Source organism: Rhinolophus sinicus, chromosome 17, assembly GCF_057876585.1.
Source record: "Rhinolophus sinicus isolate RSI-liver-muscle chromosome 17, RSI-T2T, whole genome shotgun sequence".
Taxonomy (NCBI): domain Eukaryota; kingdom Metazoa; phylum Chordata; class Mammalia; order Chiroptera; family Rhinolophidae; genus Rhinolophus; species Rhinolophus sinicus.
Genome location: NC_142517.1, coordinates 201,603,215 through 201,630,192, shown reverse-complemented (window position 1 = coordinate 201,630,192; position 26,978 = coordinate 201,603,215). Strand labels below are relative to the sequence as shown.

The window sequence follows — 26,978 nt, the reverse complement described above, 5'->3', positions numbered from 1 at the left end:
TGTCTATTCAAAACCATTGAACAGGTCTTTCTAATTGAATCGGTAGACTGTCAGCTGTTTTAATACCAATATCAGCACAATCAAGTCAGCAGGTCTGATACAGTGATTAAAGTGGCTTGGTATCCTGGATACCTAGAAACTCATGGCCAAGAAGAGGCTATTCCCTTTCACTGGCTTCTCATAGTCCGTACTGTCCATTTCTAGACTGAGATGTAGAGAAGGGGCTGGCTCACCCAGCCTCCCAGCTTTGACTGCACGTGCTCCATACAAATAAATAGAAATGTGGTTACTGTTCTCCTGTGTCAGGACACCGTCAGCACAAGTAGGAATACCAACCAGCAGGCATGCAACATCTAGTGAGTTCCTATTCCAACACTGCTTTCTCTGCTAGATCAGGTGGCATTTGGCAGAAAAACTAATATCCTGACAGTTAATTTGCTATCTGCAAGTCAGGGAATAACACCGGGCATAGAAGAATAGTCTACTGCTGCTTTAGAGAGTATTTCATATACATTTTGAGGATGCTGGTTTTCCTAGGAAGAAAAAAACCTGATTTCTGGACTGGAGTGTATAGGAAGTTGTTGCCACATCCAACTTGGGTCTGTGGTTCCAAATTTTGAGAGTGAAAAGGAACTCCCATGTTTCCCTAAAAATAAGACCTAGCTGGACAATCAGCTCTAATGCGTCTTTTGGAGCAAAAATTAATTAATGTAAGACCCGGTCTTATTTTACTATAACATAAGACATAACATTTACTATAACACAACATGTTATATTACTACATAATATAAGACTGGGTCTTACATTAAATTTTGCTCCAAAAGACGCATTAGAGCTGATTGTCTGGCTAAGTCTTATTTTCGGGGAAATACGGTGTATGTTCTGTGATGGCAGGTCTTATCTGTCTTATTCACTGAGAGCCTAACATATAGCAGCCATTAAATAAATATTTCTTGAATAAATGAAGGAATAACTGAACAAATAAATGAGCAGTAGGTTTCTTAATGGCGGTGGCAGACAAATTCATTTTGAAGAGTTTTTCTGGGTCTTTGTGGTTAAAGCCTAACGGAAGACATAGTTGATAGTGATTCTTTTAAATGCAGTTAAATTTTGCTTAAGCAAAACCAACATGAAAATCTGAGCTCACGAAAGAAATTAATTAAAGGGTGATTATATGCATCACAATTACATAGAAACATGCTTTAATGCAGGGAGTTCCTAAATGTAAGCCCATGATGTTTTCTCACGTTCATAGTGAAATGAGAAATATCAGCTCAGTGTATTGTTCCTCACAAGCCTAAATTAATCAATTTAAGAAACTGTCCTTTATTCAAAAATTGACCTTCCCCCACTTATGCAGTGAAAATACTTTTTAAAAAAAATAAGATAATGGACCCAGTTTAATGTTAGTTATTCCTTTTTAATGCCCTTACTTGCCAAAAAATATATTATTGGTTTGTGAAATCCAAGTGTTGGAGACTGGCTCATTTTTAAAATAAAATTCATTTTATAAAAGCATGCAAGCTTTCATATATATATATATATATATATATATATATATATATATATATATATATATATATAAATTTACATATTGAATAAAGGAAGATACCGTATTTCCCTGAAAATAAGACCGGCTCTTAACTTTTGCTCCAAAACACGCATTAGGGCATATTTTCAGGGAATGTCTTATTTTTTCATGTACAACAATCTACATTTATTCAAATACAGTTATGTCATCTTCTTCTGGAACATCGTCACAACGTGTTGAATGCATCCTTCTGGCTGACAATCTTAACTGAGGCTTATTTTCGGGATAGATCTTATTTTCGGGGAAACACGGTAGTATAACCTTGGCCTTGGCCCATGATAACAGCCAACAGCTGTTGAGTGGCCACTCTGTGCTAAGCACTGCTCTCAGCTTTTTAAAATGTATTAAATCATTTAAATTTCATAGTAGTCCCAGGAGGAAGTATTATGATTATCCCCTTTTTACAGATGAGGAACTCCAGGTATAAACAGTCAAAGCCTTACCCCAAAAGATACATAATAGAGGTAGTAAAGTGATAGAGCTAGGAATCAAACCAATGGATCCGGAACATGTATATTCTTATATTACAAAGAAACTGGGCCACAGGACAGTACCATCAATAGAAAAACATTGGTTGTTATTTTCTAATGATTATGGAAATACAGGCTCAATTAGCATACAGATTATAAACTCCTATCCAAGACTCATGTTATCTTACATTTAAATCAGAGCTCCACCCATTCTTACCTTATCAACCCAGTTCTTGATGACCTATTTTTAGCTTCAGTGTTTACACAGACGTTTTTTTTCCAGCTACATCCTCATTTCTTAACCTTGTGTTTTGATTAGCAAATACCGAAAAAAAAAACCACAAAAAAAACACAAGAAAATATATTTCCAAAATGGGGCATTTCAATCACGTAGGGGATGAAAGCACACACTCAAATTTAGTCATCAGGATTAAGTTAATTTAGGGCAAATTCAATCTTATCGGCAACAAATAGAAAAGTATATTTCGTTTAGTTATTAAAAAATATAAAACCTCCAACTTCCAAATGCTATATAAAAGTATTAAAACCCCAGCTTCCAAATGTAGATATCCATCCCAACAGTAGGTTCTTATTTAAAATGCAAAGATCACAAATTTTAGTGGGAACTCACATACCTATTTCTCTGCAGCATCAGAAATCCCAATATAACATCAATTGGACCAAGAGGTAAATTAGAAAGTAAAATTCAAAACTAATGAATCAAACTAGACCTTTTGACTATAATGAAAATAAAAAATTCCAAATTTGCAGCAAACTGAATCAAAGACATTAATTTTGGCTTTCAAAACCTATAACACTCTTGGTAGTGGTAAAAATGATTAGGTAGGTGAAAGGTAGCTTGTATTACGTTGGTGCAAAAGTAATTGCGGTTTTTGCAATATGTATATATATATATTTTTAACGTTTTAAATCGCAATTACTTTTGCACCAACCTAATATTCTATCTTCTATTTAACACCATTCACCAAAATACTGCACTACATTAAGGGAGTTGTCATTTTATTTCAATGGCATCGAAAAAGAAATTTTAACACTTTGAAGTCCTGGGTTCCTCAAAAAATATCAGGGATTCAAGCCATCCTGGAGCTTCTTCAGTTTAAAGAAATTTTGTGGTTTAAAATCTCCACCTCTTAGTCCTGTGAGTTGGGGTGTGCACATCCAATCCGAGTATCTTCTTAAGCATACAGGACCCTAACTTCTGACACTGCAGGTGACTCCTGCACAAACTTCTTTCAACTTTCTAGCTTCTGCTTAAGTACTCATCCCTAGTCCACATGCCCTAGAAAAGCACAGGAACCAGTTCTAGAACGTAGTTACTCACCTGGCACCTCACGCTCCTCCCCGAGACTATCCACCGGCCCCAGCCCCAGCCTTAGCCCCCACCCTAGCCCAGCCCAGTCCAGACCCAGCCAGCCCACTACAATCCCGCTCTGCCTATCCGAATTTCCCCCGCCCACTCGGTCCACGTGACCAGGACCTCCCACCCCGCTCCGCGCTCCACCAATCATCAACCACTTCTGACCAGAACCGGTCTCCGACGCTCCCCTTTCAAAAAGGAAGCTTACTCCTCCCGCCCTCAGCCCCTCCCCTTTCGCACCTCCCCGCCCAGTTGGCCCCTCCCACTTCCCCAACTCCTTGTTCCCCTCCTCTCCTCGCGTTGCCCCCTCCGCTCCCGGGCTTCGCCCCGCCTTACCTGGGAATGCGCGCTCGCCCTGTTCTCGCGAGATCTGAGCGTTCCCCGCCGCGGCCAGCCACCTCCCCCTCCCGTCCTCCCACCCCCCTCCCCCCAATCTCTCCACTCTCCGGCTCTCCTCCCTCCCTCCTCCCCCCTCCACCCTCTGGGCCGGATCTCGTCTCGCTGAGGCGGAGGAGGAGAAGGAGGAGGAGGACGTTCGGCCTGCGCAGTGAGATGTTTGTCCGTCGCCGCCGCCGCCGCCATCGCGGAGGAGCGCGATAAAGGGAGCCGAGCCGGGCGTGAGGGGGCACCCCGCGGAGCCACCGCGCCAGCGCAGTTCCCCAGCCAAGCCACAGCCGCCGGAGCCGGAGCCGCCGCCGTCCCCGCCGCGGCTGCCCAGGGGCCGGCCAGCTCCTCAGCCCACCCCGGGGGCCGCGCCGCCGCCCCCAGCGTCGCCCCTCGCCTGCCCGCCCGCCTTAAATGTGACACCGGCGCCTCGGGGTGCGACCCGAAGCCGCCGCTGGGGAGGGGACGAGCACCATGTCGAATCTGAGCAAAGGCACGGGCAGCCGGAAGGACACCAAGATGCGGATCCGGGCCTTTCCGGTGAGTCTCTACTCGGCACCCGGGACCCCGGGGCCGGGGGCCCGCCCGAGAGCCGCACGCGAGGCCGGGGCTGAAGTCCCCCAACAGGCCGCAGGCCCGTCCTCCCCTCCCCCACGCCGCCGACCGCGGGGCGCGAGCCTCCCAGGCAACGGGGCGGCGCGGGGCCCCTGCGCGGCCGCCCTCCCGGGCCGTTCCCGGTGCCCGGCGCCGCGCCCCCGCCCAGAGCTGCGCCTCCAGGCGCTCCGCTGGCGCTGGCTACGGCCGGGGCCGCATCGCGGGTCCCAGCACCTCCTCACGTTACTGGGGTGTAGGCCCAACCCCTAGCACTCCTCTCCACGCTGGGTTCCAGAGACTTCCAGTCCTGCGGGGACGGGGACTGTCGACGTCCTCCTTGTGTGGGGCCTGTGTGTAACTTTTCACGTGTGGTTTCGCTGCGGTTTAACAAAATAACCCGGCCTAAAAGACGGCCAGCCAAACATTCAGGATGATGATGAAGACTGTGTTCTCTCTTCCCAGCCTCAGGAAGGGTTATGCCATCAACCTACCCCCGACGCAGTGACAGTGGCTCCACGTAATGCTAATAGTAATGCACTAATAACATCAAGTGTATTTACAGCATCTCTCATCCACAAGCTTTCAAAGCACTTACACATGCTCTTATGCAGGAATTGTCTCCCCACCCGTAGGAGGGTCAGGAGAAGCCAGGGAGAACATATTGGACAGTTGGTTCTCAATTTCTTAGTCGTGGAACCCCAAAAGAACGAATAGTCACCACCCCGAGTTGCTTTTCTCTGTAGGTTTTAGTGACACCAAACATTCTGTTTAGAAACTTTCTTTGTAGCATTACGTTGAGTCATACGCTTGCGGTGTTTAGTATATACGGTATAACTTTGGATGTCAGATCTGATGCAGGTAGGCAATGGCAAGCAATTAAAATACACTGTTGTAACAGAAACTGGACATACTTGCTCATGTCGCTACAGTAACGAGTATATGTCAAGATAGACAAACTAGTAATTGAACGGAAGATTTTGTTTTAAAACAGTAAAACTAGAGAAAGATCCAGGGTTTTCTTTCTTAGAATCAAACATACCGTGTGAGGAAGGAAAGGGGGAGGGCTGTACTCCTTAAAGCATGCTTTTTCTAAAGTGTAGTTTGCAGTGAAGACACACTTTACTAATATAATCGTCCTAGTTGAGTAAGAAACCCACCCAAAGAACTTGTCCTTTCTGAATTCTTAAAACTTGATACATGTGATGCAGAGTTCTGAAATTGTAATAACAGAAGTACTAATGTCAGTGTGTGGAAACTTCCGGTTTTATGTAAATAAAGATAGGGTAGACTCAGCAGAATTAAGTATTTTGATAGTGATTAAAGGGATTTTGAAGTTTTAAAATTTTTTTTCCCCTAAGTAAATGAGAAACTACAGAGAAAGTAAGAAATGTTGACAAAAGACCACTAATGAAGTCCACTAGCATGTTTTCTTTTATAATGGAACAATGAACTGGGTTTATGAATTTGTGAGGTTAGTTTTCCTACAAAATCAGATCTGACCATTTTTGGCAAAATTTAGAATTCAGTATTTAAATAATTTTATACAAGTTTTCTAGGATGAGTTTGCTATTCTTGGGGTCTGAGTTCTTCTGATTCAGATTATTACTAAAACGTGAAATAGCTCACATTTGACATCAACTCACTTATGTTAATATTCTGATTAACCAGTTATACCTTTATGTATTGTCAGCTCTTTGATCTTCAGTAGTTTGCCTGTTCCTACCTGTTTTCACATTCCTTCCTTCCTTCATTCATTCAACAAATACCGAGTACTGTGTACCAGGCTCTGTTCTAGGGGCTTGGGGTATAGCAGTGTAGCTTGAAAGACCAGGATCCCTGGATTTTGTATTGTTGGGAGGAAGTGGTGAGAGAGAATTTCATTATTCCTTTAGCTGAGGAGATGATAATATGTGCTAGGTTAGGACATAGTACTGAAACTGAATATTTTTTTTAAGTAGTAGTATGATTATGAGCTAATTTGGATCCTTTCTGTCTTTAACTTGTTGCCTGATATGTTTTTCTAAAATCCTTGTGACTAGTGTTTGATGTTTAGTAGTTAATATAGGCTAATTTTTAAAAGCATAAGACTTTTTATTATATCATTATTAACATTATTCATAAGTAGTTCTCAGTGAACCAGTACATTTTTTAATGTATAAATTTTAAGTCATACTTCCTTGAGCCTTCATTAAAGATAAAGATATGCCTCAGAAGTATGGTGTTTCACATGGTAAATGTTTGAGTTCTTATAGACCTTCTAAATTTTTTCTTTCTCCACGTTAGTGATCTTTTACATAACTATCATCTACATAGATTGCTAATCAGAAGTAGTAAATACGTAGTATTACGTAAATAAAAAATATTGTGTATGTATGTACATACTTACAAATATTGTATTTTACAGTACCATTTGGTTATATAGTTACTATAATTTAAGGGAAATTATAGTTTAAACAAGGTCTCAAGAGCTCCTTTCAGATTCTGTTTTATAAAATTGGTGTGTAAAAGAACACAAAAATTATGTTTAGGGATTGTTTTGTTTTCATTGCAAAATAAGATATTTTATAGATGTGTAAAGCTATACCAGATATAGTCCCATCAGTAGAATCAGGTTCTTTTTAGTGTTTTACAGTGCATATTTTAAGTGTGCTTTGTTCATTGTTCACGAAAGTGGAAGTTGTGCCATACCAGTTTTATGCACAATTTGCATTTTAGGTAGACCTTTTCATAGCATTTCAAGGAAATTTGGTTCTTTTTAAGATGGAAAACAATAAGGAACTTTCTGTATTCATAAATTGTTGATGGAGGAAAAGTTTATCCCAGCCTGCAAGCTTCCCTGCAGTGCACAAAATGTCTATCATTTAACATCTTTCTGTGGGTTTTTTTTTGTTTTTTTGTTGTTTTGTTTGTTTGTTTGGTTGGTTGGTTGGTTTTTTTTGGTACCCAAGTAATAAGGGCCACAAAACTTTTAAGGAAGGAGGCTGTAGTTGCCCAACTCCTGGAAACTGGATTTGGACCAGAGAATGAAGGCTACCCCAAGAAGTTCCTGCTCTCCTTTCCTTGCTGTTGCCATGTGTCTCACTCCTGAGCTTTTGTTCCACTATGTAGGATTAGTTGCTGTCAGGTGCTGCACCTTTTGTCCTCATCTCTCTCTGAAAAGCCATTTCTTACCATCTCTATTTTCCAGGGTTATGACCACATGGGCTTGAAAAGTTTGATTGGATTGGAGGAGATATATTTAAATGGAAGTGCTGGCCTCTCCTCTGATTTGCCTTAATTGGCTTAGCTTTCAGAGTTTAGGAGACTTATTTTGAAAGTTACTGTCGTTAGAGTGTGATCTGGAAATGGCTTCAGTTACTAGTTTATAGACTTCATGCTAAATCATGATAAAGATAAAGAATCTCTGTTGTGATATCCACTCATATTTCCAGATGAGCTTCACAGAGCTCTACCTGTGTCATGGACAGGGAATGATACGGAGGTTATTGTTAGATGGAACCCATAAAGTGACTGACATTTATTAGTGATAAGTTTTAAGATCTTTCTGATGTACTTAAGAGCACAAGAACTTGATGACAAATAAAGGCAGTTAATGTTTTTGTTTTTCCTAGCTACATAATATTTTCTGAATTTGAGGGGGAACCTGTTTGATCTTCATAATAGGTTTTTCTTGTTTAGGGAAAGTAGTTGTTGCCTAGAACTATGTGGACTATACATACAGGAAAGCTGAATAATAGTCTTGCAAATTATACAGGGTAGGGAATTAACTAAGTTTGTTTTTCATTCTCTAGTATTTTCTTGTACAGAAATTCTGGAGTAAGGTGTAGCAGATTAATTAAAGTGTTGCGTACCCTACACTTAGTCTGATTCTCTTTAATAGTTTTAGGACGGCTTGCTGTGTTATAGCTGTTAGTACCTCTAGCTTTAGAAGTTGAAAAATGAAAGCCTAAAGTAGTTATCTATAAAGTGTTTATTTTGCATTATCTTCCTTGATAGCAGTTCAGAGGAGCTTGGAAAATTATTAGGACCAGTATTGACTTTGAAACTATTTTTGGTAGTATAGCACATAATGTGAGAATTTGGTCTTTTAAATAATGTATTAGCCACAAGGTCATTCATTCAAACAAAATAGGGAAAGCTTCCTTTGTCTGTACATCATTTATTTATAGGTTTGTACATCATTCATTAAATAACAGCATTTCTCTAGCTCAGAAATATTATATAATTAAGACTAGAAAAATTAGTATGCTTTCCCTTTGTATTAATTGGGAGACGTTGGGTTAATTTTTTGCTGTTATTTTCATTCAAGATTGTCTTGATATTCTTTAGCAATTTTGTTAGATTTTTATAAAAGTTGCTAGACAACTTGTAATTTTAAATAGTGTAACTTTGAAAATGGTTCTTGTTTGTCCATTGTAAAGTCAACAAAAAAGTAAAGTGTTACCAAAGTGATGCACATTCATGATAGAAAACAATAAATATCTAAATTTATAAATAAGGAAATAAAAATTACCTGTAACCCCAGCACTTGGAAATAAAACATTATTAACATGTTGATGTGTTTCCTTTTAATCTTTCATGCATGTGTGAGCACACAGTATAAGTGGGGTACTATATCATTTTATATACTGCCTGTTAAAAAGAACAGTATTTTACTGTACATGTATTTCCATGTTAAATATATTGAAAACATGATTTTTAATGACTATAATACTCTGTAGTACCTCAGTTTGCTTAATCATTTCCTTACTGCCAGGTATTTTGATTAATTTCAGTAAATCCATATTTTCTCTATTATAAATAATACAGCTGTGACAAGGCGTATAAATATTTGAGCCCATTTATGATTATGGAATTACTGGGCTAACCGTAATTGATATGTATTACCAAATTGACAGAAAGGTAGTAATAATAATAGCTAACACTGAATGCTTATCATGTGCCATGCACTGTTTTCTCTGTTTTGCATACATAAACTCAGTAACTTTGCACAACTCTATAGACTACTACTATTCTTAATTTGTTTACAGACGAGGCCTTGAGAGGTTAAGTGGTTTGCTTAAGGTCACTATACTTGTTAAGTGGCAGAACTGGGATTCTAACCCAGACAGTCTGGCTCTAAAATGAATGTTCTTAAGAATTAATTACACCTCTCAAGGTTGTGTCAGTTTAACTTCTGCGTAGCAGTGTCTTAGTCAACATATATGTTTAATTTCATAGGTGAAAAAAATAGCACTTTAATGCTTTAATTTGCATTTCTTTACTTCTTGTAAGAAAAAAACTGGACAGACTGTAGGGAATTTTCATTTAGTGTTGCATATAAGGAGTGTGCCTAAAAAGTGAAGAGACTGAGCATCAGACTCTGAGCATCTGGACTGCCAGGGTTTGAATGTCAGCTCCGCCTCTTTCTAGCTGTGTTATCTTTAACAAGTTACTTAACCACATCTAGCTTCAGTTTTCTCTGTAAAATGTAAACCTCATCTAGCCTCAGTTTTCTCCTCGGTAAAATGTAAACAGTAGTCATACCTACCTTACAGGATTGTTGTAACATAGGGAAAATAAAGCGTTAGAACAGTACCTAGCACACAGTTAGCTATTGTAATACCAACATTTAGCCATGATTATGTCACAATTTAAGTACTAAAATTGAATGTTATTTTATATGCTTATTTTAATGATGCTACTATTTTTTTTTTTTTTTTTGCTTAAACAACCAAAATTTATTTTCTCACTGTTCTGGAGGTTGGAAGTCCAAGCTCAAGGAGCTGGCGGGGTGAGTTTCCTCTGAGACCTGTCTCCTCGGCTTGCAGATGGCTATCTCATTGTGAGTGCCTCCCTGGTATCTCGATGTTGCCATTGTTTTGGTACAGTTTTTAGAACTTACGAAAAACCTACAGAGTCAATTTGTGAACCACTCTAAGAAATGACTCTCAAAGGATATAGATTTGGTTCCACTGGGGCACTTCAAAAAAATGCTACTGGCTCTTGGATAGATTCAAAGGGGGAAGTGCCAGTAATGATTCTCACATAATCATTGGAGTAAGTGTGGAACTTGATTGAAGGAGTAAACACTTATTTGGTATGTACATTCTAATATGTACATTCAGTGTTTACCTAAAAATACATTTTTAAATTTCCTTTCAATTTTTTCTCCCTTTCTTTTCCACCCCCTTTTTTGTTTCACTTATAAACTAGGTTGTGGTCCCTGCCCAAAGCTTATACCAGACACCCATTTGAACCACAAAGCACTTACGCGTTGTGTTAGAAACAGTGTGAGTGGTTAGTGAACGACTGATTAAAAGAGAAGCTAGTCTTTTAAGCCAAACCATAGTAATTGATGAATTTGATAAGTCAGGGCAAGTAGTACTCTGAAATGTTTGATCTTTTTGCAGCTATAAGTGAAGTGTTAAAATGTAGTAGGTTATTAATGATCTGGTGGCACTTTCCTTAGCCACGTAGTCAGCCTCGTCTCCCAAAGCAACACTGACTTGGAAGTAAAAGTTGTAGGATGCATTGGCAATAACCTTGGATTGAGCATCACAAGACTTAATCTGGTCCAGTCTTTTCTGTTCACTAGCTGTACTTTACGTTGTACTCCCTTTACCTGGACTCCTTCCAGTCTGTTCACCTGTACACTCTGATCCCCTGCTTCACCCCACTGTATCCTCAGCCTGTAGTTGGAATTATTTGCTGCCTTTTCATCTGAAATCTGGTTGTGCCCTGAGAATACAGGCTTATCTTCTTGAATTGAGATGTCTGTTTTCTTTGTAATCCTTGAGTTACTGGGCCCAGATGCCATTTATTGCCACATCCGTCATTCTCTTGTGGCTCAGGCCCTTGTGAACTATTCTTTTGAGTGCTTCCTCTGACCATCTTCTAACTCTTATGTGTGCTCCCTCAGTCGTTGAAGACGTTAATTCCTTCTTCACAGACATTCTGTCTAGTTTAAATCTTAACTTTATTCAGTGCATCTAGGCATAGTCGTTCACTCCATTTAAAATACGTTTATTGTGTGTTCCTACTAGGGGTCAGGTACTAGACACACAGTGATGATCAGACAGACCTGGCCCTTCTATATTTATCGTCACCCTGTTTTGGAGCTTGTCACCCTGCTACTTCAGAAATCTTAGATTCCAGTATTGTATTCTACACTAGCTCTTCCATTTATTAGCTGTAGCACTTGAGCAAATCACGTAACCTCTGCCTGTTTCCTCTTTTGTAAAAAGGAAGAAACAATAATACCTACTTCATAAAGTTAATGTAAGGATAGAGTTAATATGTGTAAAGCTCTTATAATACTGCCTGACACATAGTAAGCATTATAAATAAATGCAAGCTGTTATTGTTAATTATTCTATCCTGCTTTTTGCTTTTCTTCTCACATTAATGTCCTCTTGGATCTCAGGAAGACCTCTTTCATTCTCGCAAGCTATGGGGCCTATTACTAGTTGCCCCTTCTTTCCTACTACCTCCTCAGAGCAAGGCCAGAAATACCAGCAGAAAGCATCTTGAATCATGCCACCTATCTGCTTTCACTGCTTGTATTCTTTAGGCTATTTGCACTTCTGGTAAAAATTGCAAGACACAGTGGTCTCTAACTTAGCTGGACTCTCAGTGCCTCAGGGCAGTTTTTATGTGTCCCTTGTAACTCCCTCCCCTTTCCTGAATAAGCTATTCCAGACTCTAATCCCTGCTCTTAAGCTCTTTATTGAGAATTATCTCCCTTCAAGAAATTTACTGCTTCATTGTGAAAACTAATGTTATTTTGTGTTAAGTTCCTTCAGCTTTCTTCTCTTTCAGTTACATTTTTTAACCTGTATTTTTACTCATTCTCCACTCCTCTCAGGTTTCAGAGAAGGAAGATGTTCCTTTTCTGTCTTCCCTTTCGTGGTGACTACATACTATTTTTCTTCATAGCTAAGAGCCGTCCAAGAATAGTCTGTGTGTCCTCTATTAGAACACAGTTTTCTTTAGAGGTGGCATTAAGTCTCTCTGTACTGATCTTACTGCAGCACAGTAGTGTCCCAGCAATGCTGAATAGTTTGTTTTGTCATCTTTGAGATAGGAACTAGAGCAATCTTTCTCACAGATTAATTGTGAGGATTAAAAGGAATATCAAAATGCTTTCTAATAAACAGTGGCATCTATGAGACATTGAAAAGAATTTTCTAATCATAAACTTAGAATTTTCAACTAAAAGTAATATGTTTCATGTGGGACAGTTATTTTCAAACTCACGTGGTCTCCAGGACCCAGAAGAGAGTGGAGTAGGTATATTTAAAAAATCTCCCCCTCTGGTAATGTAGAGCAATTGGTACGTTGCCATTTGTATAAAAGATTTCATTTTACAAAGTTGTATCAACCATTTCTTTAAAATCGCTAGTCATTAATCCAGCCTTTTTAAAGTTGAGGAAGTCCACTTGCCCAGGTTGATAAAGTTAGTAGGAAATTGAGAACAGATCCAGGAGTTGCCTTAACCCTTAGTTCAGAGCTTTTGCTCCTAAGAAAGCATAATTTTTTTTAAAGTCAGTTTTAAAGTTGAAAATGTAATTGAGTAAAACTTCTTAATTTCACTTTTCATTCATTTAGTACTTGTGATCATTGAGAAACAAATGGACCCAAATTTGCTCTTTAAATGAAAATGGCTACTGCTAAGCAAAAGAATAAAGACTTTAAAGGGATATCGTTACGTAGTTTAAGAAAATACAACTTTCTTTAGATACATTTTCTATAAAAGCAAGCCATAATTGTTAAGAGGAATGCATTTTAACATACTGACTGTAAGTCATTCTTATCTAGAGCAGCCCTTAACTGAGTAAAACAGCCTCTTCTATTTGCCATATCCTCTTAAAAGTAATCATGAAAAATTCTTTTTCCATTTTCATTTCCAGTTTATTAATAGTATGAAAAGTTGCTTTATAAGGTTAGTATCTACAACTTACTGAATGTCTGTCTTGTGTTAGGCTCTGTTTTAGGTACTTTGAACTATAATTATCTCAAATCCTCACAACAATCTTGAGGTGTTGTTACTCCTGTTTTAAATCAATCTGGGGATCAGAGACCTAGTGAATTATGTGTAATATTACATTTACACATAAGAAAGGGCAGAGAGCTGGGATTCAGATCCCAGGCATGTCTGACTCCAACAACTCCTGTTCTTTGCATTACACCACACTGCCTAATTATATTCTGTTAAGAATTTGCTAGATTCTGAAATGTTTACTTTTTTAATAGGAATGTACTGGAAAATTAATTCTGGGGTTTATGTTTAAATTATTAGCCAGGGGCAGATTCAGGGGCCCTGAAACTTATAGACTGCAGTACTCTATGAAAAGAATTAAAATCTGGGCCTTCGAAGGAGTTTTTGCAAGCTTAAGCCACAGTAGATTCAAGGTAAATGCACCACTCACAGAATAAATGTTATTAGAAACTTTGAATCAATTGAAGTATACATTCAGTAAAATTTGAGTATATAAATTGCTTAAGGGGGCCCTGGTGTATATTGACTTAAATAAAGTAGGATCATAACCTATAAGAAAGACACATTAGCGGACGTATTTATGAGTTAACACTTTTCCTTTTTTAATTATAAGGCTGATAGCACACATTTTTAAACCCTCTTTTTAGTTAATAGAAATTTATCTTGTTGACTATGTCTAGAAAAAAAGCAATTCCTTAAAATTAACAAGTGTGAACACTTTAATGTAAGCTTTACATTTTTTGTCTTTGAGAATATTCTAAGCAGGTAAACAGTAAAATGAATTTTTAAGCACAAAGATCAGACACTAAAATATTTTACTTTTCCTCATTGTATATGCAAATAAGACATGAAAGGTGTATTTTTTTGGAGGAATGCTATCACTAGCCAAATAAATGAGTAACTTATTTACTCCTATTTGTATTCATATTTTAATTTTTGAAAGCTAAAAGAGATTTTAGAGAGAATCTGTTCTGATCTTATTTAATAGATGAAGAAATGGAGGACTAGAGCTGGTGGTTTACCCAAGGGATACTCTCATGACTTGAATTAATGGAAGAACCATGACTTAGAAGCCTTATTTCCAGTTGAAAGCTTTTTTCCCTAGACCAAACTGAAATAAGCATGTGGCCATAATAATTCAGTGTTATCGTTAGCCTATTCAATTATAAAATGATTTCTTAATATTGAGCACCAGGCAATTTGAGTTGACATGGTGTAAGGGACACACACTTAGCTTAGGACATGTGGGTCCCTTCGTTGCTCTAACAAGCTATGTGATCCTGGATAAGCCACTTAGCCACAGTCTCTTCATTTGTAAAATGAAAAGACTTTAATTTGGGGTTATTTCAGGTTTATTCAACTGAAGATTTCAGTAAAAGGCAGCATATTTATACAGAAGTCTAGCAACTGAAGGCTGGTGTGTTCTGTGGCCTAAAACATTTTGTGTGATGTTGCAGATGTCACCTATCTTTTCAGCCTTAGAATTTCTTTTAAAATAAGATTGGTATATTTCAGTGATGATTGTTAATGCCTAATAAGAAGCAGTGGGAAAATTCACTATGTTCTTATATAGTTCTTTCTGTGTGAGTTGGTAGTTTTAGAGAAATTTTGAGCAGATTTGATGTCAGATTTTAGTAATAATTTTATATGATAGGCCTTTTGTTGTCATATCACATTGGGTTACAGCTTAGGTTCATTCAATTCAAAGACAAAGCTAACCGTAGCAATTTATACTGTTTAACATGTTTTTATGTTTTCCTTTGGATTGTATGTAGCTGATTCTGGTATAAACTAATTTGTTATTGTCTTACAGTTTGTAGACCTTTTACACATTATTATAGTTTTGGTAACACTGGATTTACCCATAAAAAAAAGAACAAAATTTAGTGACTTAAGCTAAAGGAAAGAAAATATTGTCACTTTTTATTAAAATCAATTTTAGATTATAGGATAGAAATACAGAACTCCAACACTCACTTAGATATAAAGTATTTTTTCCCTGCAATGCTACTACTGCTATTTTGAGAGTCCATCCAAAATACAAGATTCCTGTTTTTCTGTTTTTTCTGTTTTCCAGATGACTGTTTAAGGAGCAGTTTTATACATATCATGCTTAATAGTGTTTGGGATTTAATAGTATATTGGGAAAAAGAGCAAATCTTTTTATTATTTTAAAGTGTTGATCTTATAGATACAATAACTAATTTCCTTAATAGGGAAGATCTCTAATTGTAATGTGTGAAGAGCTTCAGTTAAGGTGAATATTTTGTATTAATATTTTCTGGATAAAATGTGTTTAGAGAAAACAGTACCAATAGTTGGACAGTGACAAACTTCTTGCCTCATTGAGAATACTTAGGATGGAATCTTTATTTGTTGTGGTCATCATCAGACTGAAATGTTACACTGACATTTTTTCATAATTGAAAAAGGCATTCACAGAGGTACAGTTGAAATGATACTGCATTGTTAGTACTCTTAAATCAGTTTGTGATTTAAATGGACTTTAATAGACTAATCTGGAAGCTTGACCTGTGTCTTTGAAAGAAATTGTTTCCAATTTTCAAACTGATTTTTGAACAGCCTACTCATGTTGAGGATTGAAATACAAATTGTAATTGAACATTCTGTTGATGATTTAGTGTTCTCATTACGTCATTGTTCTATAACTTAATGATTTTAGAGGCCAATGAATGTAGATCAGACTTAGTTTGTGATTTCATTGAATTGTCCCAGGCTACTGTGCTTTTCTAATTGAAAATCTTTTTCTCTCTTTCCTTGACATCAGTTGCTACTTTTGGCAGCACAATTCTGCTCCCACTGTAACCAAAGAGAAACCAGTTAACCAAACATCAGTAGTCTTAAATTTATGTTCTGGTTTAAGTCATTAAGACTATATGTCTCTTCTGTGTAGTAAAGAAATAAACACATTTATTGAGCAAGTACTGTGTGCCAGATGCTTTCACAACCTTACTTAATTGCCCCACAGTACACCATCTTCCCATTTCTCCTGCCACAAGCAGATGAGGAAAGTGAAGTTTGGAAAGCTAAATAACTTGTCCAAAGTCTGAGTATTTCCCACTGGGCTCTTTTCCTCAAAGCTTGGATCTTTGAGGCTATGTTTTTGCTGGTTGAGGTTGCTTACAGATTAATTGATGGTTAAGTGGGATTATTGCAGATGTCATCAGTCATTGTGTAGTTGTTGGTCATCAAATAAGATTCATCATCATTATGAACTATAACTGGGCAGCATTTAAATCATATTTTTGAATGTCATCTAGGCATTGTGCTGTGTCATAAAGGGTACAATAAAATAAAGAGACTTTTTTTACTCTGAGGTGCCTGCAGTCTGGGAGGGAGCTTCGTTTCATAATTTATGGCTTCGTTGTGTCTGACTAGAATACTGCCATTCCTCAGATATTTGTACCAAAGCAACTTTTTTGAGGCTAAAGCTCAAAATTAAGATGAAGCATTTTTCCTTGTTTATTTTTTTCTAGCTGTGTTATTTTGAATTGCTTGGAATTTCAAATTCTCACCCTTTTCCCCCACCCACCCTGTTCTAAATTTCTTGTAGAAAATTATTCACAGGGGACTAAAGACTTCTTGTTCTTTGTATGTAGTGGATGTGAAGAATACAGTTCTCTTCATTTTAGTTTTAATTGGCTTATACTGTAGTTCTCTTCAACTCTTAGTAATTACAGAACCTGCAAGATGTGTAAGTATATGACAGATTTATATTCTTCAAATTCAGGCATTTTGAAGGTTATGTTTTATTTGAAGTCATGTAGATGAAAAGTCAGATGTTTGTGAAAGGAAATAAAGACCATTAGCGTAATTTTGGTTATTGATGATTAATAATGAGGGAATTGTAATCCTTGATTGGGGAAAGGTAAGGGGGGAGAAGGTCACTTTTAAAAATTAAAGTCTTGATTTTGATTTTTAAAAATCTTACTAAACTTAAGAATTTAAGAATAATCACATCTTTCTTTAAAAAAAAGAGTTTTGCTTCTTTTCCTGCTAAATGAATTTACTTTGCTTACTGATGATCACTTTGTAACTTGAGCTTCTTGGGGACACACACTGAGTACACCTAACAATTACCGTGTTTCCTTGACAATGAGACCTAGCTGGACAGTCAGCTCTAGTGCGTTTTTTGGAGCAAAAATTAATATAAGACTCGGCGTTATGTTATGTTATGTTATGTTATGTTATGTTATGTTATGTTATGTTATGTTATGTTATGTTATGTTATGTTATATTATGTAAGACTGGGTCTTATAGTAGAATAAGACCAGGTCTTACATTAATTCTTGCTCCAAAAGACGCATTAGAGCTGATTGTCCAGCTAGGTCTTATTGTCGAGGAAACACGGTAGCAAACATTAAATGTTCATGTATATATGTGTGTGCGCATTTTATTTTATCATTTTATGGTTTTGCTGAAGCACTGTTACCAGATTCCTTCCTTGAATGTATTGCAGTTATTGCAAACTAAGTAAATCTGTTTCAAGTGGAATTAAAATCCTGCTCACATAATTTAACAATTTAGAATATTACTTTAAAACAAGAATATTACTACTATTTTTTAAACTGTACATAAAACTAGGGCCTTTAAATTTTTGTAGTGTTCATGTTGTGTTCTGTATCAAGGATGGGTGAGAAATTAAAGTTCATTAACATAATTATTTTGCTACTGTGGTTGACACGTTCACTGGATGCCAAGACCAAAGCCTGTATATAGGGATTTGCACTTGAAGCTGGTTTCCTCTGGCACACAGTTTTTGGACTTGTTTGATTTCAAGAAAGATTGTAGCTTATGGATGTTCTCCTGAATTACCTTTTCCATCTATTAGTTTTCTCCCAGTTAACACTTATTAATAAAATTAATAATTAAGCAACCTTCTGAATGGAAAAATCTGAAAATACTACTTGATATATGAAATTGGGTGTTTGTTGCTTGCATGTTATACCTTATTTCTATTTGAAAAACATTTGATTATTTAAAAATTACATTAGTTTCTATAGATAAGCACATTAAAATATTTTCCTGTGTTATTGTGCTTAGTAATTCAGATGTTCATGTTTTCAAAATTGCATTGGTATAACATTGGTAAAATGATATGCATTCACCAGACATTTGTTTATGGCCTTCTAAGTGGCATTGAAGAAATATGCACAATCCCTTAAGTATTTCATAACCCAGTAGAAAAAGATGCACAAACGTAATTATGAAGCATTATGGGAGTGTAGTGATAGATACAACCTGAGTATATCTACTCAGGAAGAGCTGAAAAGGAGTCATTAGCTTTGCTTGAGGTTAGAGAAGGATCCCTGGAGAATATGGCACCTGAGCTGTGTTCAGAGGCTATTTAAGAAGCAGATAGAGACAGCGGGACATAAAGAAGCTATGGGAGGGTGGTGCCTGGGTGGGGAGGTATTACCATTGGTGTAATGTCATTAGGGAATGCATGTAAAGTAGGTAGTGGTGGGTGACAGATGAAGTTAAAGTAGGGATAGACTAGATCTTGGAGAGTATTATGTTCCCTTTTAAAATACACCCACCCCTCCAACCCCTGTTTTTAATGAGAGCTGGGTTTTGAATAGGGACATGATCGGTCTATGTTTATTTTGATCGTGATTTTGAGGAAGATAGATTCCAAGAGGTTATCAGAATTCATGATGGTTGGAAGGCTCTTGCAGTAGTCTAGATGAAAACTTTAGGACAGGAGTGTTCAGGACGAATGAATGGGGGCATATTTGAGAAATATCTTGGACCTAATGTTAGTAGCACTTGGTGATGGATGTGAAAGGGTTCAGAGAGGAAGGAAGAAAAGTTAAGGCTTATACTTCTAGCTTATAGGTTTGTGTTGCCTCAACTAGAGAATACAGGAGGAAATTTAGGTGGGTGTGGAGAACGAGTTTACCAGGGATTTTGGACATGGTTAAGTTTGATCTGTGTCTGGAGCATTGATTGGAGATGTCCAGCAGATAGTTGAATAAAGTAGTTCTAGGTTTTAGGGGCAGCATCTAGGCTGGCAATATAGATTTGTAGATAATTAACCTATAAGCCAGTAATTTGTGTTCTTTGAGGTGTGGGCCAAACTTCTTGGGAAATCTGAGAGAGGGGCCAACCATCCAGAAAAGACGTACACACACATTATATTTGCAAAATTTTGTGTATAGTTTTAGGGGGCTCCAGAATCCCTTGCCAATCTAGAGTCTTGTAAATTTTAGAGTGGGTAGTAGTTATAACCATGGTAGTGAAGGAAAATGCATAGGGACCCAGTGTACCACAGAAAGAGCCAAGGACCAAGGACAGAACTCTGGGGATTAAAGTGATTTACATTTTACAAATAGTATCTTACAAATAGAAGATACTGGACAAATAGAAGATAGAAGTAGGGAAATACTGTTACTGAAAGAAGGCTACATTATACGTACATTTAGCATAGTTATGCTCTTCAGGTACTGTTGTTTTAGCTCATATCTGTTTATTTGCTGAGCTTGAAAAGCTATATTTCTTTCTGACACCTGGTACCCATAGATGAGAGTTCCAAGAGATTCTATCATTGGGCACTTTTGTTAGTCAGCATGTGAGGAATTATATTGTGCCCTGAGCTGGGCTAAATTCTACTGACATTCTCATTTAATTTTCATGATAGTCCTTTGAGATAGATACTGTTATTAAACCCACTTTACACGTGAGGGAAAAAAGGCTTAGAGGAGTTAAGTAATTTGCCCAAGATCACATGGCTTATGAATTAAAAACAGCCATGACACAAATCCAGGCCAGTCGGACCCCAGGCCTGTGTTCGCTACTAATACCCCCTGTGCTGTGTTTACCAAGATAATCAGTGTCTGGCGCTGTGATACGACTTTGCCGTATTAGCGCCATGGAACGTGAGGCGAGTCTAATAGTTTGGACTGGATTTAGGGATATGTGAGTTCTAATCCCAGCTCTGTGGTTTGGGTGGGTCATTTAATCTTTCTGCGTCCATTTTCTTTTCGTTTGAAAATTTTGATACCTGAGCAATCACCAGAAACGTTGTCCTGTTGCTCCATCTTTGTCCGATCTGTAAGGCACGAATACTGAGGAAAATACTAAGCACAATCTTGAATGACAAGACAACTTTTGATTTATATAGGTGAGAAATTATTTTATTATAATGTGACTTGTACAATATTTGAAGCCTCTTGGTTTATATTTTTTAAATTCTTTGGTTTCTAACAGAAAATGTAGTAATTCTTGCTGGCTAGAGACCATCACTACTCTTGCACTTTGGGGCCAGTGCACTGTTTGTACATTTTCTAGTTTTCATGGAATCTTATGTTATAGAGCTTGAAAAGATCATTTGAAGTTTTGCTTAACTATTGGCAGTGTAGTTATCTCTGGAGTTTGTAGTCCATATTAACTTTGCTCTTTCTTTGAAATTGTTCTGAGTGTCCTGCTTCATGTTTGTTTAATGGTAAGGGATGGTGTCTTAGATTGCTTTTTTATAACCTCTGCATATGCTGTCAGCAGACTAAAATCGCATTGCACATAGTCTCCCCTTATCTGTGAGGGATACGTTCCAGTATCCCCACGTGGATGTCTGAAACTGTGGTAGTACTGAACCCTGTATATACCATATTTGTTTCCTATACATACAGACCTATGATAAAGTTTAACTTATAAATTAGGCACAGTAAGAGATTAACAACAACAATAATAAAACAGAATTATAGAATTATATAATAGAGTTATATTACAACAATATAATATAATGTAAGTCAGGGGAATGTGGTCATTTGTTTCAGAGAATCCCTTTCTGAAGTCTTCATACGGGCTTAGTGCTTTCTGGCTCCTATGTTTGGAACACGTTTTCTGTTCGTGTCTTTCACGCACAAACTAAATTCCTTTTCTGCATTAACTAAGCAATTAGCATGCACTGTGGCTGTTAACTTTTGCCATTTGAAGTGCGACAGTAAAACTAGCACAAATTTCTTTTTCCTTCCTTACAATGTCGTAGATAGACGAGTCATTCTTACCATAGATCTTCCCAACCTCAGCATACTTTTTTTTTAATCTTATAAAGTCAAGAATTTTCACCTTATCACTTAAAGGAAGCACTCTATGGATTCTCTTTGGCATATCGAATTGCCAGCATCACTACTCTTGCACTTTGGGGCCATTATTTAATAAAATACGGGTTATTTGATCACAAGCACTGTGAAACAGCGACAGTTGATCTGATAGCCGAGATGGCTAAGTGACTACTGGGCGTTTAGCATGTACTGCGTGGATACGCTGGACAAAGTGATGGTTCACGTCCCATGCTGGACAGAGTGGAGCAGTGCAAAATTTCATCATGCTACTCCGTGGCGTGTAATTGGAAAATTATGAGCTGTTTATTTCTGGAATTTTTCACTTAATATTTTTGGACCACGGTTGACCTAGGGTAACAAACCGCAGAAGGCAAAACCATGAATAAGGGAGACTACTGTACATTGAGTAGTAGGCCATAATTATCACATGGGCTTGTGTCTTTTACTTACGAAAAGTTATAAATAACTGTATCCTACTTGTATTTTACATGGATCTGACAAAAAATAGATAGTAGTAGTTTAGGTGTAGGACTAAATTAAGACCATTTCAGAAAAGTCTGATAGACCTGGGATTTGAATAAGATTTGAGTAACAGGAAAGAAGTTGTTCTCTTAAAAAGTTTCTTTTTAAGCTCTCCAGAAAAGATTAGAGTAATAAGACATCTACTTACGAATCCTCTTTATTGATAATTGAGCTGGTAGTTTATTGATGGAGTGACTGAAAGAACTGTTCTGCCTACTTACTCCTTCTTCTTTCGCATTCATACCCATTGGACATGGCTTGGAGAGGATTCTTTTTTTTTTTAACATCAGTTTATTGAGGTATAATTGACATACAAAAAACTATATTTAATATATGCAACCTGATGAATTTGGAGGTAAGTATTCATTTGTGAAACCATCACCATAATCTATGCAATAAGCATGTCCATCAACCTTAAAAGTTGCTTCCTGACCTCTTTGAGGTAGATTCTACCAGTTTAGTAATTTCTGTCCAGTTCAGGTCAGAAGTATGTGTGAAGCTGATGAGTAATTGTTGCAGGGTTTCCCAGGTTGTGAATGCAGAACTTGTAAGTTTTATGTGGCATATAAAAGGTTACCTAGCGATGAGCAGAAAATCAATCAACAAGTATAAGTAAGTGCCTGTTATTTGCTAGGTATGATTTTATTATAGTGGCTAAGGGATTCAGCAGTGAAAGAAAAAGCCCTGCCTTCATAGAGCTGACATTTAGCTGGGATGAGGGAGGCCAGGAAAAGAAATAAGGAATGTGGGGTTGGACTGTGGTGGTCCCCAGTAGGAGGCAACTGCTATTTTAAATAGAGTGGGCAGGTAAAACGTCACTTTAAGGTGATAGTTGAGCAGAGTTTGGAGGTTGATAAGTGAATGAGCCATGCAGATATCTAGGGGAAGAGCATTTCAGAGAGAGGAGCAAATACAAATGCCTCAAAGTGAATTTGACAGACTGCAGGGAATAGCAAGGAGGCTGGTGTGGCTGGCAGTGAGCAGGAGGAAGACTAGCTCAAGTCAGAGAGATGATCAGCTCAAATAAGGCTTTTGTAGGACAGTGTAAGGACTTCGACTTGAACTCCTAGAGAAATGAAGTCACTTGAGGGCGGTGAACAGACGAGTGACATGATTTGACTTGTGTTTTCAGAAGGTCATCTGACTGCTCTATGATATTGGGCCCAAAGCAGAAACAGATGAGTTAGGAGGCTGTTGCAGTAATCTGAGAGATGAGGGTGGTTTGGACGAGGCTTGTTAACAGTGGAAGAGGTGAGAAGGAGTTAGATTCTGGTACATTCTGAAGGTAGGGACAATAGAATTTCCTGTAGGAGTAGAAGTGGGATAAGGGTGTAAAGAGGTTTTACAAGCTTTTTGGCATTAACAAATGACAGAATGGATTGGACATTTGCTTGGTTGGAGAAGACTGCAGGAGAAGCAGACTCGGGAAAAAATTAGCGTTTCTCTTTTAGACTTGATATGTTTGAGGTGTCCAGTAGGTATTCAAGTAGAAACATTGAGTAGGTAGCTGAATATATGACTGGTATTAAGGAGAAATGGCTAAATATATAAAATTTGAGGTTAACTTAAAACCATGAGAATAGATGAGATCAACTTCACCTTTTAAAAACGGACTGTCGGTAGACAAGAGGTTTAGAACCCGAGCCTTAGGGTTGGAGGTTGTGGTGATGCGTAAGACCCGGTAAGCAGACTGACATATAGGAGCTAGTAGAATAGGAAGAAAATGAGACTGCAGTGCTTGCAAGGGAAGTGAGAAATCTGTTTCAAGGAGTAGGAGTGATCAGCTCTTAACAACTGCTGCCAGATACGTCAAGTACCATAACTCAGACTGGGACCATTAGACTTAGCAATGGGGAAGTCACTGGTGATCTTGAGTAATTTCAGTGAAATGGTAGAGATGAAATCCTTACTAGAGTGGATTCAAGATACGGCGGGAAGAATAGGACTTGGAGACAGCAACATAGAGTATTTCTCCTCCTCTGCCCCATGATTTTGCTGAAAATGGAAAAGAGAAATTAGGTGGTGGTGGAAAAATATATGGGGTTGTGAGGATTTGTTTGTTTGTTTTTAAGATGGGGAACAGATCATTTTGAATGCAGAGAGGAAAAATTTGATGATGCTAGGAAGGGAGATTGCTGGGGAGGGGGTTGTCCTTGAATAGGTGAGTTGGGATGGAGCTAGAGCAGCAGTATTGTTCCACTTCATTCTATATAGGGATCATCTGGGGTTCTTGTTAAAATGCAGATTTGGTTCTGCAGTCTGGATTGGGGTCTGAAATTCTGCATTTCTAACCAGATCCTAGAGTTTGCTTATGTTTCTGGTCCCTGTGCTATAATTTGAATATAAGAACTTGGCACTATGAGCACAAGAACTAGCAGGTTACATTGGTATGCAGTCAGGTATGTTAGTGGATATGGTCAGAGTTTGTGCAGTTTCTCTTCAGGTTGTTTCTGTTTTCTCAGTGGAACAGGAAGCAGGTCGTCATCCTAGAATGCGGATGGAGGAGGTGGTGTCAAATCGTCTAGGAGAGTTGGATCAGTAGACTTGAAAAGTAGGATTGCAGGGTTTCCCAAGGGCCTACTTTTGATTAATGATCCTGAATTTAAACAGATGAATCAAATATATATGTATGTATGTTATTCTTCATTTACTTTCAGCTACTTGGGTGCAGGTGAAGAGTAGGTGGGCAGTTGAGATTTAGAATAGCACGTATTTTGGAGGACGAGAGGGGCAAGTGACTGAATGTGTACAAGCTAGTAAGAAATGATGGACCATGAAGTGTGAGCTGGGAAAGGAGGAAAATGAGAGAATGCTGGGTTAAACAATGACTATATGGTGGGCTTTTGTTTTTTCATGTTTGTTTGTTTGCTTATTTTGTTTTTAGTTGCAAGACTCCCAGCTCTGTAAAATCTCCAGGAGAGGAAATCCCTGAGTTTGTGTTTTACTAAATAAACTTAGGGGAAAGATGTCTTACACTTTTGGCTAAAGCAAGTATTAACATCAGAGATTATGACTTTATTTAAAGTGGAGGGTTCTGCTTCCGATAAGAGAGGAGGGAGATCTTAAAGGATGTTTTAAAAATTACTTCTATCAGCTCTAAAAACTATTTTTAAATGTATCCCTTTATTTCCGTTAAAACAGATTGTTAACATCCTTATAAGTCATACAGCTTTGTCATCATAGCCATATAATAAAATATTTATATGGACAAATACAGATTTTCAACCATTGGTTTTTGTTTTTGTTTTTGTCTCTTTCTCTCTCTTGGATATTACAGATGACCATGGATGAAAAATATGTAAACAGCATTTGGGACCTTCTGAAAAATGCAATTCAAGAAATCCAGCGTAAGAATAACAGTGGTCTTAGTTTTGAGGAGCTCTATAGAAATGCATATACAATGGTTTTGCATAAACATGGAGAAAAGCTCTACACTGGACTAAGAGAAGTTGTTACCGAACATCTCATAAATAAGGTATCCAACTTTAAAGGACTATTGCTAATTATATTGAATCTAGAAAATCCTTATATACCATATTTTACTTTGACTAAAAGTATTGTTTTTAAAGCCTCCAGATAGCCTATAGAAATAATAATCAATGACTGTATTATAAAACCTCACTCAAAACTTAATCAGCTAAATCAGAATTTTTGATAATTGAGAGAGGATGAAATTTGTGATCTGTAATAAATATTTTCTATATAATTAAGGAAGAAAACTTGCAGTAATTTACAAATGCTTATTTATTAATGCTAATTACAAATAATCATTTTTTCCTTAAAATGCTTAATCAGCCCATTTTAGCTTTCTCTACTTTCTCTGCATATTTGAAAATAATAAAACTACATGGTTTAAAAAATATTGTCTTAAGACTTTTCACCATTTGAAATTGACTTTATTCATTTTAACTGAGTTTTATTACAGAAATGTGAATTAAAAACAATACAATGGTGGGCTGTTAACATTACAAAATGGTTCTTTGGTTCAAAAAAGATGTATTTGGTTTTTTTAGAACATGTTTTTATAGAGCAAACTCTTCCACTGCAAGTATGTCTTGCTTTAAGATTGTTACATAAAATGTAAATACCACAGATAAATAAAAACTCCTCAAAGTTTTTGTGTGGTATTAGGGTATTCGTTTTTTAAATTTTATTTTGAAAAAATGGAAAAGTTGCACCAATAGTACAATGATCTCTTTTATTGTAGATTCACCAGTTGTTAACATTTTGCCACATTTTGGCCAATCTTTTTATGATACTTGTTATTACTAGTATGATATTATTGCTGAACAATTAGAGAATAAGTTTTAGATTTACTTACCCTCAAATACTTTGGAATGTTTCTCCTAAGAACAAGGAAATTCTCTTACTTAACCAAAGAACAATGTTCAAAATCAGGCAGTTTAACATTAATATAATACTGTTATCTAATACAGTCCACATACAAATTCACCAGTTGTCCTGTGTAGCAGTGATGTCCTTTATAGCAGTTTGTTTTCTGATCCAGGATCCAATCCAGGATCACAGCCTTTCTTTGTCTTTCAGCACGTTGACATTTTTGAAGAGTATAGGTTAGTTTTTGTAGATTGTCCCTCAGTTTTTGGTTTGTCTGATTGTTTCCTCATGACTAGTTTCAGGTTATGCATTTTTGGCAGGAATAATACATAAGTGATGTTGTGTCCTCAGTGCATCACATCAGGAGGCACATGATGTCAGTTTATCCCATTATTGGTGATGTTAACTTTGATCACTTGGTGTCCGCCAGATATCTCCACTGTAAAGGTACCTTTTTTTCCCTTTGTAATTCTTAAGTAATTTGTTCAGATATATTTTGAGACTGTATAAATATCCTGTTCCCCGAGAAACTTTCATGTGATGGTTTTAGCATCCATTGATGATTCTTGCATGAATCATTATTACTCTAGTGGTTACAAAATAGTCACTTTCTATTTCTACTATTCCTTCTACAAGTCCT

The 26,978-nt window shown here is 37.4% G+C and overlaps 1 protein-coding gene across 2 annotated transcripts in view; it reads left to right on the top strand.

The window, feature by feature from the left end:
* The first annotated feature begins 3,804 nt into the window (after positions 1 to 3,804).
* The window catches only part of CUL3 (cullin 3), a 91,462-nt gene continuing 68,288 nt past the window's right edge, over positions 3,805 to 26,978 (top strand). The window contains exons 1-2 of one of the 2 annotated variants that reach the window (XM_019753677.3): positions 3,805 to 4,363; positions 25,281 to 25,478. In XM_019753677.3, coding sequence (XP_019609236.1) covers positions 4,298 to 4,363; positions 25,281 to 25,478 — 264 coding nt within the window. In that variant the 5' untranslated portion in view covers positions 3,805 to 4,297. The remainder of the gene's footprint in view (positions 4,364 to 25,280; positions 25,479 to 26,978) is intronic. The other variant, XM_019753678.3, reaches the window with a different exon arrangement.